This window comes from Epargyreus clarus, unplaced genomic scaffold, assembly GCF_041222505.1.
Source record: "Epargyreus clarus isolate Ecla_fem2 unplaced genomic scaffold, WU_Ecla_fem_2.2 ptg000016l, whole genome shotgun sequence".
NCBI classification, from domain to species: domain Eukaryota; kingdom Metazoa; phylum Arthropoda; class Insecta; order Lepidoptera; family Hesperiidae; genus Epargyreus; species Epargyreus clarus.
Genome location: NW_027332224.1, coordinates 2388912 through 2409353, shown reverse-complemented (window position 1 = coordinate 2409353; position 20442 = coordinate 2388912). Strand labels below are relative to the sequence as shown.

Below are 20442 nucleotides of genomic sequence, written 5' to 3'. Positions count from 1 at the left end.
CAAGGGTGGCCAACTTTATTGTGCCCTAAATCTATGACTATGACTTAGCTTTGAGTGGCGAATGGACTGATTACGAAATTAATTTATAACATAGCCGATGAATAATTTGACAAAAGAGAAATGAAACTATTACTTCATGCATCATTCATTTTCATACTCTTAACCATAAAGGACAAGTAGTCAAAATAATAATCATCTGCATTTTATTCCTTAGCGCGAGAAGCGACCTTACAAACGGAAGAAGCACAGGCATCATACAACCGGACCCACACCAAGTCTCAGAGGTGAGTTTTTCAATAATAAAATCTTTGTAAAATAAAAAAAAATAATAGCAAAATACGCAACCTGTAGATACATTTGGGGTTCAATTAATGCCATAATGCGAGATTTCTTTTTCATTGAATATAGTTCTCCTATTTTCATAAAAGCATATTTTTTACATTGGATGTAAATGGTCATATCTGGCAGTATAAAGAATAGAAAAAGATTTCAAATGGTGCCATTCGATAGTTTAAATTCTAACAAGCTAATAACAAAATAAAGGAAATTACATTTTTAAAAGGAACTACCTTCTGTTCTTACATTTGTATTCTAACCCTCAACTACCCATAATATATAAAACAATTTTTCTCATTTTGGACAAGTAGTGAATAATGATTAACTAACCATAATATTTCAACATTTTATTTTCATCTTTCATAAATAATATATCTTGATATGAAATTGTTATAGATTCAGGAGTGTGCACATCATCGGAGGACGAGTCCACACGTACTGAGGGACCGCCGCCAGACGACGGGCCGTTCGCGTTCCGACGGAAACCCGGCTGTTATTATGAAATGGTAAGGTTTTTGCAAAGTTTTGCCGTTTTTTTTTTTAATTTTGTTATAGGACATCTGTGTTCAATAGTTATGGTTAAACTATTCTTGAATAAATTTAATTCAGTGAATGAATTGTTGCTTTTATCAGTGATTGGTTAGTATGATAACAGTGAATGAATGATAAATGAATGAATGGCTACTTATTTATTTTTAAAAATATTTTTTTTTGTTTCTTTTTTGTTTAATATCTTTCAACATAGTTAAATTATAGAAAAATCTATAAATATTCATATAACTTATTTCAATAAAGAATTTCATCGAAAATGGTGGCTTTTTTGTATGTTTCTCATTCACGCACTATAGAGAACAAGTTGGTGATAAATATTGATAGATTTCAAAATTTACTCAATCAGTTTCTATCAATTTTAGGTAATGCTATTTAATTATAAATTTACTTTGTTGTTATTTTGTTTTCGGCAAATATATAATAAAAAAGTAGATATTTTGAGCGTTTGAGCGTTATAAGAAATGTTTCTAAATTTAAAGCCAACGTCAACGTTGTGCGGCGACCCCGTGGACCCCGACAGCCCGAGTATGGATGGCCTCTTCGAACACGAGTTGGACAATCGGTATAGGTCTGTATTACGATATATTAGATTCTTAGGAATAATACATCTCGATGTATGTATGTATGTATGTTGTTCGGGTTCGGGCGACAAACAAAAATTGTATTACATTATTATATATTTGTTTAAAAATATTAAATTACAAAGATACTAAGAGTAGTTAAGAACAACATTTATTGGGATTAAATGTTGCTATTACATAAGAGTTTTAATAAAAATAGAAATAAAAAAATATTAATAAAAATATACAATATGTCTCGAAAATGTCGAAAGATAACTAAAAAAAATTCAATTATCGCAAATGCAAAAGACTCACATTCAAAATGTAAATGTATTTGAATTACAATCAATTGGCTCATGTTACACCTGTTAGTTTAATTGTAAGCAGTTTTTGGTTTCTGACCACCGCGATTCGAAATTTTGAACATCACACACAAACATCTGCATACACAAAAGTTGTTTGACATTGAATATTATTAATGGGTGTAAGAGACTAAGAATTATCACCACTGGAATCTTATATACGGAGACAAGTATAACTATCTTTTTGTGTGTATAATTTAAGTAATATCGACTAACATAACTCCGTGGACCCCCCCCAGGTACACGCTGACGTCCCTCAACTCCCCGTACCCCCGCTGTGTGGGGTTCGTGCGGCGACGCCTCGGCCGCGGCGGTCGGGTGCTGCTCGACAGGCGAGCGACCCCCCTGGACGAGCTCTGGCCAGCCCTGCCTTTCCATCCGCCCGCTTCAAGCCACACCAGGGCCTTGCGCGACGAGGAGGTACGCTATACACTGTGACACTACCCGCTGACATCATTACAATACCCGTACCCTCACTGCGTTGGGTCCGCTCGGTCCACCCGCTGACGTCATCACACTCCCCGTACTCCCGCCGCGTGGCGTCCGTTTGGTCGGGTACGAGGTCGGCGACGAGGAGGTACGTCACACTATGATACTACTCGCTGACGTCACTACCGGGTGGGGTCCGCGCGGTCGTGTGATGCTCGACCGGCGTGCGACCTCCCCTTGAAGGTGATACACTACCACTACCCACTGACGTCACTACACTCCCCGTACTCCCGCCGCGTGCTGCTCGACAGGCGAGCGACCGCATCAAGCCACACTAGGGCCTTGCGCGACGAGGAGGTCGTCACACTACGATACTACCCGCTGACATCACTACAATACCCGTACCCCCGCCGCGTGCTGCTCGACAGGCGAGCGACCCCCCTCGACGAGCTGTGGGCAGCCCTTCCCTTCCATCCGCCCGCTTCCAGCCACACCAGGGCCATGCGCGACGAGGAGGTATGTAGCGAACACGGGTGCAACTGTAGGTTTGATAAGGCTCCTCCGCATCCAACCCATCAGGAGTTGTGGCGTCAAGGTCGGTGAAAAATAGGTCCTTCACCCTTGGGTAAGTTTTCGGAACAATTAGTCTGAAATTTTTAGGTTCAAACATTGGCAAGGCGACCAACATAGTCATTAACAGTGGCAACGCATTTGTGATCGAATTCAAGTAGAAACCATATTTCATATAGAGGTGTCGGTTGTCTTTGCAGAGGGTGGCATCAAAAGGTAAAATATAGCAAAATCAAGAACGGTTTGTCAGTGCATATTTGGCTAACTTATACATTTTGTGCATGTAAATGATGGCAACATAAAATATAATAGTTTATTTTTTTTATCATTTATTGATCTATAAAGAGATATGTTATTAACACAGAAATATGTATCTTGCAGGTGGAGCTAGAAACAAGACCACATCGGACGCCCAAAGAGATGACCCGAGACTACCATTCCGGCGGGAAGTACCCCTGGCGGCACGCGTTCCGACGGCACCTCTCCAAGCATCCGCATCTGTGGGTCGACGTCGACGCGGACGACGTCAAGTTGGACATCAGCGAGGTCAAGATGGACGTCGACGACGTCAAGGTCGACGTCGACTTCAAACTCGTCAACGACGTCCGATTGGACGGCGGCGAGTTCAAACTGAACGCGGACGAGTTGAAACTAACAGGAACAGATAGTGATGTGAAGTTAAATATAACCGATATAAACGTTAAACCGTTATCGCTGGACACCGAAGACAGAGCGGACAGCGGTAGCGGTGTGTTACCAAACGATATGTGCAGTGTTCAAAGTGATATTAGTGTTAGTGTGAGAACTATAGACAGTGTTGTTAGGGAGAACTTGAATAGTGTTATGAGGAAGCGGTCGTGGAGTAGCTGCAGCGATAGCAGCTACGATTCGGACGAGAGCCTCCATCCGGTGGAGCGGGAGTTTGAGAGGTTCATCAATGAGGTTCAGAAAAAATGGTGAGTTATACCTTTGTTATACATACGTGTTATGTCTCTGCACATTTGTGAAGGGCTCTTCTAGTATTTAGGTTTTAAGTTTTTCTTTGCATGTTTAATATTTTCTTTTTTGATATATACACTGTTCAGATGTAGTTGGCACTGCATTGAATTCGAACTCATTTTTTCAATGGATTGAGTAAAATATTAAGTATTTTGAAATAATTTAGTTAATGCACAATATCCATTAAAATAAATACAAATTTAAATTCATAACAACAGCAACTCTATGCCATTGTTATAAGGCACAAATAAATGAGGTGGTAGTGGGTAATACCGGGTCTACTACCTTGAATAATTGTTGAAAAACTTTGTATTTTTTTTGGGTTTTTATTAATTTAAAAACTCATATTGTATATGTACATTTACATGTACATATATATGTACATTTATATGTATACACGGCGTTGTTAATTGTACACGCCTTACACAGTTTTAGATTTGACTGTATTTTTAATTTCCATCGTTTGTTGCATATTTTGTCAATTGTTTATTGATAGAATATTCGTCAAGAAACCTTGCTAAATCAATAGTTTATACTGATTTTCGATGTCCAGGTTACATTTCCGACCGAAAACACCGCCGCCGTCGCCGCCTCGCGACCCGACGCCGTCGGACGACTTCTTCCCGGTCGGCGCCGACACGCCCATCGCGGTGGAGCTGCGCCTCGACCCGCCCTCCGGCGTGCTCGACACATTCACCACCGCCGAGTTCACTCTCGGCGGGTTATTCGCCGACACCATCCACCCGGAGGTCGATAACAGCGGCAGTTCGTTGGACGTCAGCGGCGAGGATTTGCTCGGAGATAACTTCGGGCTGACTGAAGCGCAAGTCGAGAGTATTCTGTCTGATACAGATTTGAAGGCGTTGGATGTCGATTTGAACGACAAGGACGACAGAAGACTCGCGATAAGCGAGGACATGTTGGAGGAGCTGGTGAACACAGTGGAGGACAAAGATTCTTTTTTATCGCAAGGCCAGAGCGCGGACGGGCGTGCGGGCTCTGGCCGCAGGCGGCGGTGGGGCGAGCCGCGCGGCAGCAGCCGCGTGCGCGTGGCGGCCGCGCCCGCCTCGCCGCTGTACGCGCCGGCGGCTGAGCGCGGCCCGCCGCCGCCCGCGCCGCCGCCGCAGCGGAAACGCAACGACACGCCCAATACTACGACTACGACTACTACGAGTGGTAGTAGTGCGAGTGCGAGTGTGAATAAGCAGGACGGACGACCGCCGCCGGCGCCGGTGCCGAACAGCAAGATCATAGTCGAGGAGGTCAATGAGGTTGGTAGTCTGATAATGTGTATTACGTACTTGGATTATTGAGCTTTGTTCGGTATTCTTTGTAAAGAAATTAGTTTTTTATGACAATATAGTACAGTGAAACCTGGTTAAGTGAGACATCAAGGGACCTGCAATTTCGTTTCACTTATAGAGGTATTCCACTTACCCAGTGTCTCAGATATACAGGTATAAATAAATATCTGTCTCATTTACAGAGGGTTCCATTAATGGAGGTGAGAATACAGGTTATTTCAGTTATACAGGTGCGGTTCAGTTATACTTTCCTAGCAAACCTCATCGCCTGAAGAACATCGATTTGTGGGCACTGATTGTCTTCTATAGATTTAATAACATGTCGAACAACTTCTTTGCTGTAATAAATTTTGAAATTGTTGATGATGCCTTGATCCATTGGCTGCAATTTACTTGTCGTATTCGGAGGCAGATACACGAGTTTAATTTGGCTAAGCTCGGGCATATTATTGTGAGCACTACAATTGTCCACAAACATCTCAGTTACAGAGGTTTATGCATATAAAATTTACTCGCTGTCTCAGTTATAGAGGTAACTATGATGATAAATAGAAAGAACAAATCCCAGATATAGAGATTTACCTCGTCCCACTAACAGAGGTAATTCAGTGCCAAAGTGTTGGGACCTCAGCATGAGTTCCAGTTATGGAGGTTTCTCACTTATCCAGGTCCCACTTAACCAAGTTTCACTGTATCAATATAATTATTTTAACATTATTTAAAGTCATTGCGTGAGAATGGCTACCATGAACTTACAAGGTGCATTTTTAATCTAAAAAGGTGTCGGGATTAGCTTTTTAAAAATCCTATGTAATATATTTCGTAGAGTTGGTTAGTTGAGGCTTAGTATATTAGCCTTATAATGTTTACCTACACCGTTATAACAAGTGATAAATAACTTCTAATTCAGGCATGTAACTTTGAAAATCACTGTTGCGTACCTGATATTCGGATCGCGGACCTCCGATAAAAGGGCTGATTTTTAACCACTAGGCTATCACTGTTTCTCGTGATTTCACAACTTGCACCGTAATCATGACGTCACAACTTACAAATTCCTCTCTTGGCTAATGGCATATATTTTGAGCTATCCATTCTCCTAAAAACCTTACTAATACAGTTACGTCTTAATCCCACCAGGTGCTCAGGATCGACAAGAAGAGCCAGGACACGATCGAGGAGGTGCAACTGCCTCACGGCGTTCAACTGAAGACCGTACAGACGAAGCACTCGCCTCTCAAGAAACACATCATCACGTCGGCGGCGCACCGGCGGGCCGGTGACGTCACGATCGTCACGTCCGACGCGACGCCGCCGCACATCGTCACCGTCGCCGTGTCGGATAGCTTGAAGGTAACGAAAATATGTATTTTATTTATTTACACTCTCCCCTCAAGAAACACTTCATAACGTCGGCGGCGTGCCGGTGACGTCACGATCGTCACCGTCGCCGTGTCGGATAGCTTGAAGGTGACAAAAAATATAAAATAGTATCATCTATTGTTTACTTTCAGCACTGTACATAATAAGACGTATTGTACTACCCGCAGTTTGTACAATAAATTCGAGATTGGAATCCGCCAGTCGACTCGATTCAGTGCCACTTGTGTAGATAAGATGGATGTGTGCAGAATAGAGCAGAAATTACAGATTGTGTTCTTCTTTTACCAATCCCTATGGTCGAATTTTAAGTTATGACTTACGTCTTCTATACAGCTATTATTTCAATAACTAGAGGAAGGGTTTGTACGCCTTTAGTGATGAATTATTTAAGAATGAGAATTAGAAAATGAATTTGAAGAAAAAAACACATGGTATAAGTTTTAACCATTTAAGTTTTAAATTTACTGTGTGTAAGGAATATAACTCTTCAAACTCGATTTTGCACACTTTTAAGCTTGTAGGCTTCCTTACTATATTTTCCTTTACCGTAACAAGTGATAATAAATTAATTTTGTATACATGGAATGTCTGCCTAGATACACTTACCCCCATATTTAGAATCTGAATTTTAAACCTCACTACACTAGACTAGACTACTAATTAGTTAATTACTTATAATCCGCGTAAAACTGCTAGTCCTCTCTAAATATAGCAATGAATTGCGTCGCCATAGCTAATTGCATGACACCTGCTCGCAACAACTTCAGAGCGGACTAGCAATTTAGCACGAATTATACTTGTAGTGGTTTTTATGGTATTTATAGTTATTGGTCATCATGTGGTAAATCTTTGTCTTAACATAAAATCTCGTTCCATCCACAGGTGCGTCTCCAGAACCAGGCGGCGGCCGCGATGGGCGGTGCGGCGAGCGGAGCGACTTCGGGAGCGGTGGTGGGGCTGCTGCAGAACGGTCCGCTAGCCGCCGTGTTACCGCACGGACACGCTCAGGGCAAACTCAACGGTTCGTTGTTTATACATACAGTGTAAACTCCATGTAACGTCACTCGATTTAACGACAAACTCTCTAAAGCGTCGAAAACAATTGGCTTAGTTGGTTTAGCTTGTATTTCATACAATGATACACTCTACATAGCATTACACCCACTCTCAATAACGACCACAATTGAGTTACTTTTAATAAAAAAGTACCTTTTAAGTTGCTAAAATTAGTAAAAACTGCGCACCTGTGTACGTTCTTTTGTCGCTTTATTATCCTAGCCCGCAATAAACTCGACTGTCGGCATCATGCATACTGCATACATAAAAAAATACTTCTTTTGTCACCAAGATGCCTCAATATCAGAAGATATGAATAAAACAATTAAAAAATACAACAAAATTACTGGTGCAGCAAAAGACGTCAGACAAAAATAACCGACTACACGCAATAGCGTTCAAATAAGATTATTTTTTATGTACATAACTACTAACACTAAACTGAAATAAAAGGTTCTTTTTCTAATTCTGATTTTTCTTCTCTCCATTTAACGACCACTCTCTATAACGCCATAAAATGCACAGTCCCTTCAGTGTCGTTATATAGAGTTTACACTGTATGTGGATTATATTTCAAAACTAACATCTGTTATGCCATTTATGAACATGTTATTGCTATAGTGTGGTTACAAAACGTACTCGTTTTGTCACATCGATGGGCTAGATCGTGCACTACATGGTAATTATTAGGGATGATGAGAAGAAAGAAAAACACTGAGGAATTGAGAAATTTGTGAATACTTCTTTCAGTAGAATTTGGAACTTTTTCTCACATATTCCTATTATTATTTTACAAAAAGATATGTTATTTCCTTATTTTTTCTAAAAATAAAACAGCCATTCGACAACCTAATTTGTTTTACGCTAATGTGTAATACATTTTTTATAAGCAATCAATCTAATAGTAAGTAACCCATGCGATATGGACATCTGTAATCAACCTTCCCGAAGTTGACCAAAAATGCGCATTGTTATTCATGAAGACTTAATTGGAATACCTCATAAGTGTTTCTCAAAATTGCTTTTATTAGGTAACAATAGAACCTACTCGGAGTTCGGACCATGAAATGTTTTAACAAAGAATTAATTTATATTATACAGGGTGAATTTTTAAAACGGGCCTTCAGGGCTAAATCCGAAACTATAAGGATTAGCGAAAAATGCTGAAAGGAGTTACGAGGCCGATTTTGATAAAAACTAAAACTGCATCATTAGTTTTTTAAAATATTTTTTTCCTTAGCCGGGAATCGAACGAGTTCATTTTGAAAAAAATGACACCTCTATATTATTCCACTATCTGATAGTGTCACTTATAAGGATCAAATTCTGGGAAATAATGTTATGTGACAAATTAAAGGAAAAGGAAAATTTTGAAGAAAATACATATTTTTCCATACATTGCCATACTAATCCTTAAGGATTATACATAACAAATGATTTATGTAAAATTCTTTAGAAACATACATAAGTCATACCATTGAAGAATTTGTTGGTTAATCAACTAATTATTCGATGTTATAACCGTGACATACGGCTTAGTATGAGAAAGTAATAGTTTGGCAAATATGTTACCGCCGTGTTTGGGATTTATTTTTAAATGAAAATAGATAACTGATTACATAGTAAATTATTATTGTTTGTTGTTTACAACTTCGTTTCAACGTTAAATATGATTTTCTATATCTCTTTTTTTAGTAATCACTCGGATTTGACTCTAAAAAGTAATTCTCGCAAATTGTCAACTTTATATCTTTATTAAACGAAACTCCGCCCATAGCAAGTAAATCTATTTTAATGGTCCTAAAAATAACCTTAGCTAAGTCGGACATAAAAATATAAATTATTGGGAAACAAAACGTCCATTTCGAATGATTAGAAACATTGAGCCTAAAAAAATGTTAATACACGAAATGTTTAAATTGATGAATGGCGGGAACTTAACTGCCAAATTAATATGAAAAAATATGTATTTTCTTAAAATTGAGGCTTTTCCTTTAGTTTGTCATTTATCATTACTTTCCAGATTTTGATCCTTATAAGCAACACTATCAGATAGTGGAATAATATAGAGGGTGCATTTTTTTTCAAAATGAACTCGTTCGATTCCCGGCTAGGGAAAAAGTTATTTTAAAAAAGTAATGATGCAGTTTTAGTTTTTATTAAAATCGGCCTCGTAATTCCTTTCAGCATTTTTCGCTAATCCTTATAGTTTCGGATTTGGCCCTGAAGGCCCGTTTTAAAAATTCACCCTGTATACTTATAATTTTATATTTCCAGCGGGTACAGCGACAGTGGCGAGCGTGTCGAACGTAGTAACAGCGGGCGGCACCGTCGTATCAGCGGGCAGCGTGGCTAACATGGCCAGCGTGGCCAACATGGTCAGCGTGGCCAACGTGGCCAGCGTGGCCAATGCAACGCGAAGAGTTGGCGCACCTCTTGTCCAACTGGCACCGGCGGCGCTAACACACAAGCCGCTCCAACTACACCACCATCCGGTAGTGGTAACACCGCAGTTGCATCACGTACCCCCGAGCAAACTCAAAGTGTTGCACGCACACACGCTGACACACTCGCAGCGAGCTCAATTACTCGCTCAAAACAGACAGATAGCTCAATTGTCGTCTGTAGTATCCCTAGCGGCGATTGGCGACACGAAACCGCCTACAGCGTTACTGAAAACCACGCCGGGCTCCGTGGCACAGTTCTTCGAGATCAAAGGCGGGCAGCTCGGCAAGGGGCCGCACTTGGTGAACGTTCTCAGACAGCCCCCACCGGTCAAAGCGACCGTCGCGAGGCTAGACTTCAACGACGCGAAGAAACGACAGGTCGTGTTCGATGGTACCGCGTTGAAAGGCAACATGGCGGCGACGACACGACCGCATCGAGTCAGCGTGAGCTTAGACGGACGACAGATCGTCAGAGCGGCGATGCCGGCGGTCCGAGCGCCTCATGTGAGGCATCAGATCCAACTGAAAAACCGCACTGTCCAAGTCGCAGCTCAAATACCGCGAAGCTCATCAGATCCGTCGACGTCTATAACGATAGCGCCGCCGAAGACAGCTTCCATACCGAGCTCGGTGGTAGCAAATCTACTACAGAAGAACGTTCAACTGCCAAAGGGACAGAAGATAGCGATCTCCGGGGCCGGTGCGCAGGCGCTGTCGGCGAACGTTCAAGCGATAGCGTTCACCACGGCGCAGTTGAAGGCGAGGCAGGGCAGGCTGATCACACAACCGAGGCCTACGCCTGTTGCGTGAGTGTTTTTTAATGTTTTTCTAAGTTTGCGTTTAAGTGTGTAACTTGTTTAAGTCGCTTACGAGAATAAAGAAAAGACAACCAATTTCTTTGTCAGTATAAAGTAAAAAATAATTTAAATAAATGTCGGTTTATTACATAATTCTGAATTCAACACTCAATATATTTCGTCAGATAACGATGTATGTAATTGTACAATGTTTTCACCATTTGTCTTAGCTTAGCAACCATATTACATATATGGAAAAAATCCAAATGTCCAATGTCTATGTTTTGGCTCCACGCATCAAGCATGATGGTCAAGGAGGGAAAGGTTAAATTTTCCATCATGTTATTCTGGATAATAAATATTCATTCCAATTTTCATCAGAATCGGGTAGGCAGAAGCTAAGTTATTATAAATAATTTAAAAGAAATGGGTTTTATATATATAGCGATAAGGAGTTTCCACCCTATAAATTCATAATTTGATTTCCTTTGCCCACAGCGAGATAGTCGAGGCGTCGACCGCACCGGTCGCGACATCCTCCAACTCCACGCCGCTGTCCGCGAGCGCGGAGAGCGGCGGCGACGACGCGGCGGTCCGCCGGCGGGCCGCCGACACGCTGCCCATGGAGGTCACGTGACGCCGCGACACCCGCACCGCACCGGACGGGGACACGCGAGCGCCCGTGACGCCGCGTGACAGTGATTGTGATTGTGTTTGTGCAGTGACGAGTGATGCGAGTGGCGCGCGTGACGACGCGGACTTTGCGGGGGACGTGCGTGTGGGTGACGTCACTGGTTCAAGTGGCGCGGGGGACGCGCGTGTGTGTGACGTCACCGTGTCCAGTGGAGCGGGGGACGCGCGTGTTACAAGCGGTGAGTGTGACGTCACTGGTTTAAGTGCCGCGGGAGACGCGCGTGTTACCAGCGGCCTGGGTGACGTCATCGACCTACATGTGATGCGGGACGCGCGTGATAACAACAGTTGTGAAGTGACGAGTGGAGTGCGCGGCGTGCGTGACGTCACTTCCTTAAGTATGGTGAAGGAGGCGCACGATACCAGCGGCGCGCGTGACGTCAATGCTCTAACTTCCCAACCCGACAATGTTTTAGCCGATAATAGTGCGCTAGACCGCGGTGTTCGTGCGAATGCTACGGACACTTACAAATATGCCTGTGACGTGTTAGAACCACGTGATTGTGATGTAGTGAGTGACGAGTGTGATACCAGCGACGTGCGTGACGTCACGCCTCAACACGAGAGTGTTCCTGATGATATTGACATATTCGATCCTAAAGCACGTGACGTCACTTGCCAACCCGATGATGATCCAAATGATAATGAGTTAGACAGCTCAGTTCGTGTAAACAATACGGCCATTGATCATGCTTATAGTTTCAAAGTTAATGTTGATATTGAAGTTATGTCGAATGCAAGTGATCATGAAATTACCGCCGATGACAGCTATAGTAATGATTTGGATTCTAATGATAATTTTATGGCCAATGATACTGAAGATTACACTAAAAGAAAAGAAAGTGTGACAGATAATTTTCATAATACTAATCGAGTGTTTGGTACAAGAGCCATGGATAGCAACTGCTCGGATATGACTAGTCTCGAGGCTTGTGATATATCTAACGCTAATACTAACGCGCTTGAAGATATCATTGCCGTAACAAATGAAAAGAAGTATGACACAAATATTCATGGTCATACCGAAGAAAATAAAAGTAAAGACAAAATCAGAAATACTCTAAATGAGAATGATTTGGATGTTTGTGATACCAATGCTATCAACAACAACAACAAAGTCGATACAACAGCCTGTCTTAGTACTCCAATGAACAGTTGTAATGATACGAGTAATTTATCTGCGTGGGATCGTCTAAGCGTGTCCAAAGCGAGTGCGTCTAATAAGAAGATCAATGTGAGTGAAGCAATTGTTAGTGATTCCGATATAGTTGAAGTGATTACCGATAAAAGTTCGTCTGATGAAGCCACCGATTCAAATGAAAAAGAAATAGGTAAGAGTGTAGTTAATTCATTTGATCATATAAATGTTAAAAGGAAAGTAGATGATTTTTCGATGAAAGAAAGTCATAATATGAACATAAGTACTGATGATTTAGATTTAGATACAGGCATACAGGATGATGATAGCGATTTTGAAAGTAAAATTAAAAAGTTTGTTATGGTAGTGTCCGATCGAGACACGGATAGGAAAAGGCGAAAATTAATAAAAGTAGTTTCTCAGCCGCTTATTGAGAATGAAAATAAATATGACGCTAATTCAAATGAAAATAATTCTAATATTTTTCTTAAAGATACATACCCAAGTATTCCCATAAAAGATTCTGATGGACCAAATGTAATCGCAAATAATGAGAATGATTGTAAATCTTCAAACATAACTGAATTTAATGTCATAGAAACTTCCCCAAATGATATTTCTGAAAGTATGAGTAGGCCTTCTGTTATAGTTTTTAATAACAATGTTTATAATAACAAAAATACTAGTAATTTAATATCAGATTATCCCGAAGTATCTACCACCGAAAATAAAGTTTACGATTTTAACTCTCTAAAACTTAATGATAGTAATGAAAACTATTCAATAGATCCACCTACATATGAAACAAACATGGATGTTACAGATAATGCTATAAATAATGCGTTTGTAGTAAATAGACCTTCAGTCATTGTCTTAAATTCTGATTGTAACAACTCAAGTAATGAAATGCCAAATCACATGTCATCACAAGAATGTGTGAATATAGATATATATAATAATTTTAACAATATTGATCCTTTACCTGTGTATAATAATTACAATGAAAATATTGAATATTTTGAACCGAAAAATACAGATATAGTATCAAATGTAGCTTATGAAGGGCCTTTTACCATAAGTAATGACACAATTAATATTGATACAGAAATAGATTGCCTTTCACTTCGAGCGCCTATTGACATCGAAAATTGTACTGAAGATGAGAAAATACAACTTATGATGAATTATTTGAATGAAAATAGTTTTGAAGTTGATTCTACGACAGTTCTAAATTGTGATTCTAAAGAAACTGGAAAGAAATTAGAAGCTCATGAAGGCCTATTAGTTATAATCCCTAATAAGGGTGTTACTACATACTCTAATTGGAAGTTTGCCGATACTCCAAGTAATACAAATGTTTCTGATATTTGTGCGGTTAGTAATATTGCTAATAATATTAGTGCCGAGGTCGACAATCCAATCAAAGGATTAACAGTTACAAATGATAAAGCCTCTGAAATTGATGTTATTGATAATGATTATAGTAAAGGAGATATCTATTGCGAAAATATTAATCATAATGTAACAGATTGTGGTACAACAGATGGTGATGCTGGTGATTTAGAGCCCGATTTTGATTGCCTCCTCAGAGATATTATATTATTATCTCGAAATAAGCAAGGTGCGATCAGTTCTTCTGACCTGACTAAAGAAACTGATGAATTTGTTCCTGATAAAGACGCTGATAAAACATTTAATGAAAATTCTAATTATAGTGAAGACATCCCTAAGAAAACCTCTTCAGTAGACAAAAATGAATCTAATATTGAAGAACTATATGATGAATACATTCTTAATAATGAACCTGAAACTTGTAGCACAGGTAGAGTTACCGGTATCAAGAAGGAATTCGACGATCTAGAATTTAATGATGAGAGTAGTAATATGTCTGAATTGCTTAATAATTCTGAGAAGGACCTTGATTTCAATAATAAAGCAAAAAGTAGTAGTAAAAATCGTAGTGGTTTTAACATGGAGGAAGACAGTTTTATTTTCAACGAAAATAATAATAACATTTTGGAGACAGATGGACATGAAGATCCTTATACAATTGATGCAATTGCTAAAATATTTACTGAAGAACTTGTCAACGACTCTGTTATTACTCAAACCAATAAATACATTACCAATTATCGTAATAATATAATGTTGAATAAAGAATTTGATACTGAATCGTACATTGAGAAGCAAGTTGATAATTACATCATCAGTGATAATAATAATGAAGATAGTAATCCTGAAAATTACATTGAAAAAGAATTTGTTGATTATATACTTAATGATGAGAGAAAAATACGTTCTGATAAATTTAATAATGAAAAATCTTGTCATTTTGATGATGCAAATAAAGGTCCGGTCACTGAAAGAGATTATAACCCAAAGAATAAGTATAGTAAAATATGTACTGATGATTATTATTCAGAAAATTATATTAGCCAATTTAATGTGATGGAATTGGATGATTGTATAGAATATGAGGCTAGTATTCAGATTAACAATAAACTTGATGAAGAAATTAATTATATTAATAATCAGTTTGCCGAAGAATATGTGGACTTTGTATTTAACAAACAAATAAACAAAATAAATTCTGTAGACACAGTAATGGACTATGTTGATGTAGAAAGTATGCAGTTTGGTGAATTAGAAGCAATAGATACGGTATCAGTTTATGATATGGATATTGACGAAAACGTCGCGATGTATACTGATTATGAGAATGATTCTATTAATATGAACACTGATGAGATTTCTGAAGAAAGAGACAGTAGAAGCAATCTTGTTGTAGAAGCGTTGAGAATCTTAAATTGTGATGATGATACATATGAGGAATTGGACGTTTGCGATATGGAATCAGTACATAATAATAGTATGGAAATTACTTTAAATAATTATGAAATATATACAAATGATGCGGAAGTAGATATGGTTGCAAATATGGATGAAAATTACGGCGCGTCACATATAGATATTACTGATGATAATACACAAAATTATAATCATAGTCATCAAATTAATGATGAAATTCTTGATGATGATAATAACAATTCTCAAGTGAATAATACTCAAGACATACAAATGGAAAGTAAAGAAGAAATAGTTGAAAATCGTCAAACCAATAATATGAACGTAGATCTTTCAATTAAACGTGTAGATGGAATTGACGTTGACAGCGTTATTCCAATGGAATTGTGTGTGAACGAATCTAATGATCCTATTCCATACGATAATAATGATGAAAATAGAGATATAGATAATTTCAGTGACTCCTTCAATATAGATGATATACTAAAGTTCATTCAAATGCATACAGGAAAAGAAGGTATTTCGGAAAATGAAGTATGTTCTGCTACAAATCAGCAATATACGAACAAACGGATTAGTACTTCATTAAATTTGAAAGCGTCCAATATGGATGTAAGTAGGTTGTGTTGCAAGCCAGAACGCAACATTCTGAACACAGTGCCGCCACCTATAATGGTTTTTTAGCATCCCCCGGACCAACCGCCCGCGGTGTGAAACCTTGCGCCGTGTACGATCACCTACCGTCATTTTTTAGATTATTATTTATAACTATAGTCTGATTCATAATTAGGTGTCTAAAATGTAAACAAAGAAATGTCATTGTCAAAATACCATTACAGGTATTTTAAACCTTAATAAATTAACAAGAAACATTTTTTTTTAACAAACTTAACAAAAAACAATTTTTAATACACTACACACAATTTAACAAAAGCGCTATGAAAACGAGAAAATCACGAAAATTAATAACATCAGCTACGAGCTTAAAAATGGCGGCACAACAAATGTTTCGGATCCCGATTGTGTTGCCATTATCACATTTTAATTTTCTACCATAAACCTTGTTTTTAATTAATATTACTGTATGGAACGAAATTGAGGTAATATAAATATCACAAGTGTGAATTGATTGATGTATTTAGATTATTATTTTATTATCGTTGTGTTACTTTAACATCGTCAAAAATAAGAAACTACTATTTGAAACGTATTTTGTTGATAGGTCAACACCTTTGTTTACATTTTGGCCACCTAATTATGAATCGGACTTTAGCTACTGTATAACTAGCCTTGTCTGTTCGTATGTATGTGAGGGTCGAATCTTGCAAATGAATTTTAAAACAGTTAACCTCAACCGATTGAAATGGAATAGGGTAACAATGCATTATTAGTTTAGTGACGTCTTAGTCCAATATCGTAGATGCCTTGAGATAAATGAATGTTTTTCCTGAGCAGATTGTTTTTCTTTTTATTATATGTAATATCAATTTATTTTATCGTCTATCGTCTTTATATTTAAAAAATCAATTTCGATACATTTGTGTCGGCTAAAATCAAAAGTATTTGATTTATTGTATTGAAATTTTGCGCCTGTGAAATAACTATTGCAAATTCGCAATTAAATTTCCTCTTGAATTTCTTCGCCAAAGTAAGCGATAATTCATTTCTAAAACCTACATGAATATTAAAAATCAAAAGTTCCTTTGATTCATAGTTACCTTCTATATACATTTTCAGTAATTTATCCATCATAATAATTTCACTATCTTTCAAACTCGCAAGTCATCGAATCCTATAAAAAAATGTACCTTTTTAAATCATCAGTACCTTATTTTCAAGTTTGAACTGATTTTCTGAAAAAAATATATATTTCGTTTTACCACAAGGCCTAAATATGAATCATTAACATGCTTATGTGGAAAAAAAATAAAATGTGATAAGACTTTCTTATAATGTCAGGTAATTTTATTGTTTCTTCTGAAATAAGTATGTCTTCTGATCACATGGTAGAAAATTGCGAAAATAAAGCAATTATGGCCATACATTTTTCTCATTAAAAAATTTTGCTGTTAAATTACACTGTAAAAAAATTAAAAAGGTATTGAGTAATCTACATTTTCCTTTTAACAATATGGCGGTAGCGTTAGGCGCAATCGATATGGACTCTGGTTTTACCAAATATTAATGGGACACCGTCGGGTAGTGCAGACATACATATTACATACATACATTGTATAATAAGGACTTGTAATAATTTCTGAGTGAAAATAGTTGAAAGTATGGGGTCATTCAAGTGCTACGTAAGTGCAGTTTTACCAAATTTTACCACCTAAAGCGAAAGAAAGCTAAATTTTTTTCCTCCTCCTTTATGCTTACTTCAATATTGTATTTAGACTCTACATAATTTTGCAAAAAAATCAAATGATAAATAAATATTGCTGAACTAACCACTATTCCTACCCCGCGGCCCCCTTATCATCAAAAATAAATCAAAAACTTCACCCACCCCCTCGCCCCAACCCCATTAATGCTTACGTAATAATTAAATGACCCCTTTTAAAAACAAATTTCGACTCAAAACAAAACTAAGAATGACTTAATGTAACACAGTGACATTATAATCGACACTCAGTGTCCGACAGTGTCGTAATGTCTGGATCGAGTTCAAGTTTTCATGGATACATCTTCAGACAAAGAGCGTGTCAGACGCGTACCGTGACAGACAAAAAGTATTCTCCCATACAATGTGTATTGACGTATCTATGTATGTCGTAACACAGCGCAGACACGTGCCGAGCCTGTCATAATATTGTAAAGAAATGTATGATTGTTTGTCACTACGCGTGTCTGTAACGTTCAATGTTTGTGTATGTCTGAAATATAAATTCACTGTGTATTCTTTGTAAAAACATAAGATATATGCAAATGAAACTTTCATCAGCAAAACTTGTACACATATGAATATACAATATCTTTAAAAAGGAAAATACTTAGTAAAATTAAAAACATACTAAGATTTATTGACACAGAACTGATGTTGAATGGAAATTCATGTAAAGTTGTGTAAAAAAGATTGTAATCTAAAATGGTGACTTGTATATTTGACTCGCTCACACATTAGAGAGAATGAGCGAGAGGTGAATATAAATGTTGCCTTTTTAGGTTTATAATTTTTAAAGAAACGAAATATACGAAAAATATACGGATTATACAAAAAATAATGTATAGTATACCTTACTTATTACTATTCCAAACTGCTGCCAATTGATTGTGTTATTTCTTATTTGTGGTGTTGCAAATGCCTATTTGTAACGTGTGTACAGTAGGAATATTATAACTTTACCGATTGAAGTGTATCAACAGTAGGTGTAACTTGTTTCGATCAAGATTGTAATCTCAAATAGCGACATTAGTATGTACCTCTCGCTCGTTGTGTATAATGTGTAAGCGAGAAACATATACAAAAGTAGGTATTTAGGATTACATTGTATTTTGAAAAGAGTTATACAAATAATTGAGACAGCATCATCGTTCGTGTATTTTCATCGTTTTCCGTCAATGCACGGATATAAGAACCGTTTGTATCGGTAAATATAATATTCCTTACTTTTTACACGTCTAGTTCGTAAAATGCTAGAAGAATTTATATCTATAATGTTTTGTACCTATTTCTGTTCTTGTGAAGTTCTGTTTAAATCCCACAGTTGGGCAAACGTCTCTACGTACAGTTTCAAGTTGTCCATATTAAGATTTTGAATGATACTTTAAATTTGATTAGTGTTGGTTTAAACAGAACTATTCAATGTATGAAACCTAATAGTTACCATTCTCTTTATGTTAAACATATCATAGTATCATTTATACATTTCCTACTTTTGTACAGTCTGTCGCAGTAAGTATAAAAAATATTGTTTCATATGTAATTTCCTTGTAAAAGGACATACATAACATATAAAATATGTCAAAAATATACACATTTATTCAAATTACGTATAATATGGGATATACTGTATAATTGCTTGTACTGTGCGTAATTTACATAAATAAATATGCAGTTTTCATTGTACCTTTAAAATGAACCTCACGTGGGTTTTGGGAGTTGGAAACTAATTGGGATTTATTGTATAATTTATTACACAACACTTAATAACGTAATTTTAAACTTTGCTTAGCTTAACATCCCTATTTCATTATGGATTTTGGTTCATTGAATGTTATTGCGATTCGTGGGCCACAGGAGCCAGTTTTATGTGGTATTTTAATATAAAATGCTGCAAAATATACGGTTAGGTAGTACTTATCCCTTATTAACCAAACTGTGGTTTAATAAGGCTATATATATTCAAACTTGACTTTACTGTGACAGATTAACAGTAGTGTTATTTATTTTTATTAGTTAATTTGTAGTAAACACTTAAAATAAGTAGATACATGAAGAACGGCTTATTCTGTAAACTGCGTTAAGAATATAACCATACCGTATTTGAATCTGCAAAATTTTATTATGATTATTATTTTTATTGTCACAGAATAAGTCATTTTTCTATCTTGATTCGTGTCATAGGATGTTAATTTTAATGACAAAATGTGACTTGAAAAGTCGAAATATCGGAATGGACAAATGTCGGTATGCATTCGACAAATAAACTGAACTAAGACTTACTTGGACAAGACTATACTTGATATTCGAGAAGTAATCGATAAAAAATGTACGTTTTACACACAAGTGTTAGTGTTATATGGCCTCAAACACATCGCTAGCTATATAACGTTAGTACTCGATTTTCAAAATAAAATAAAAACTATAATTGACTCTTCTTAACGTTATTAAGCCGATATTTGACATTTCTAAGGTCAAGTGGTAGTGGTAATTAACGCCCATGTATAATGAATTTGTCCATTTTTAGTGTAATGATTAATACATGCTTCATTTAAAATAATTTATGTGGCTGTGACATAGTTAATACAAGCGAAACCTGTATTTTTTTCCATGCAAATGCCAGTGGTCCCC

At 37.4% G+C, this 20442-nt stretch overlaps 1 protein-coding gene across 1 annotated transcript in view; it reads left to right on the top strand.

The window, feature by feature from the left end:
* Window positions 1-11432, top strand: part of E(Pc) (Enhancer of Polycomb) — a 112564-nt gene extending 101132 nt beyond the window's left edge. The window contains exons 8-17 of the mRNA XM_073081303.1: window positions 215-284; window positions 733-842; window positions 1368-1456; window positions 2050-2230; window positions 3191-3765; window positions 4362-5079; window positions 6253-6465; window positions 7378-7516; window positions 9829-10804; window positions 11294-11432. Coding sequence (XP_072937404.1) covers window positions 215-284; window positions 733-842; window positions 1368-1456; window positions 2050-2230; window positions 3191-3765; window positions 4362-5079; window positions 6253-6465; window positions 7378-7516; window positions 9829-10804; window positions 11294-11432 — 3210 coding nt within the window. The remainder of the gene's footprint in view (window positions 1-214; window positions 285-732; window positions 843-1367; window positions 1457-2049; window positions 2231-3190; window positions 3766-4361; window positions 5080-6252; window positions 6466-7377; window positions 7517-9828; window positions 10805-11293) is intronic.
* The last annotated feature ends 9010 nt before the right edge of the window (window positions 11433-20442 follow it).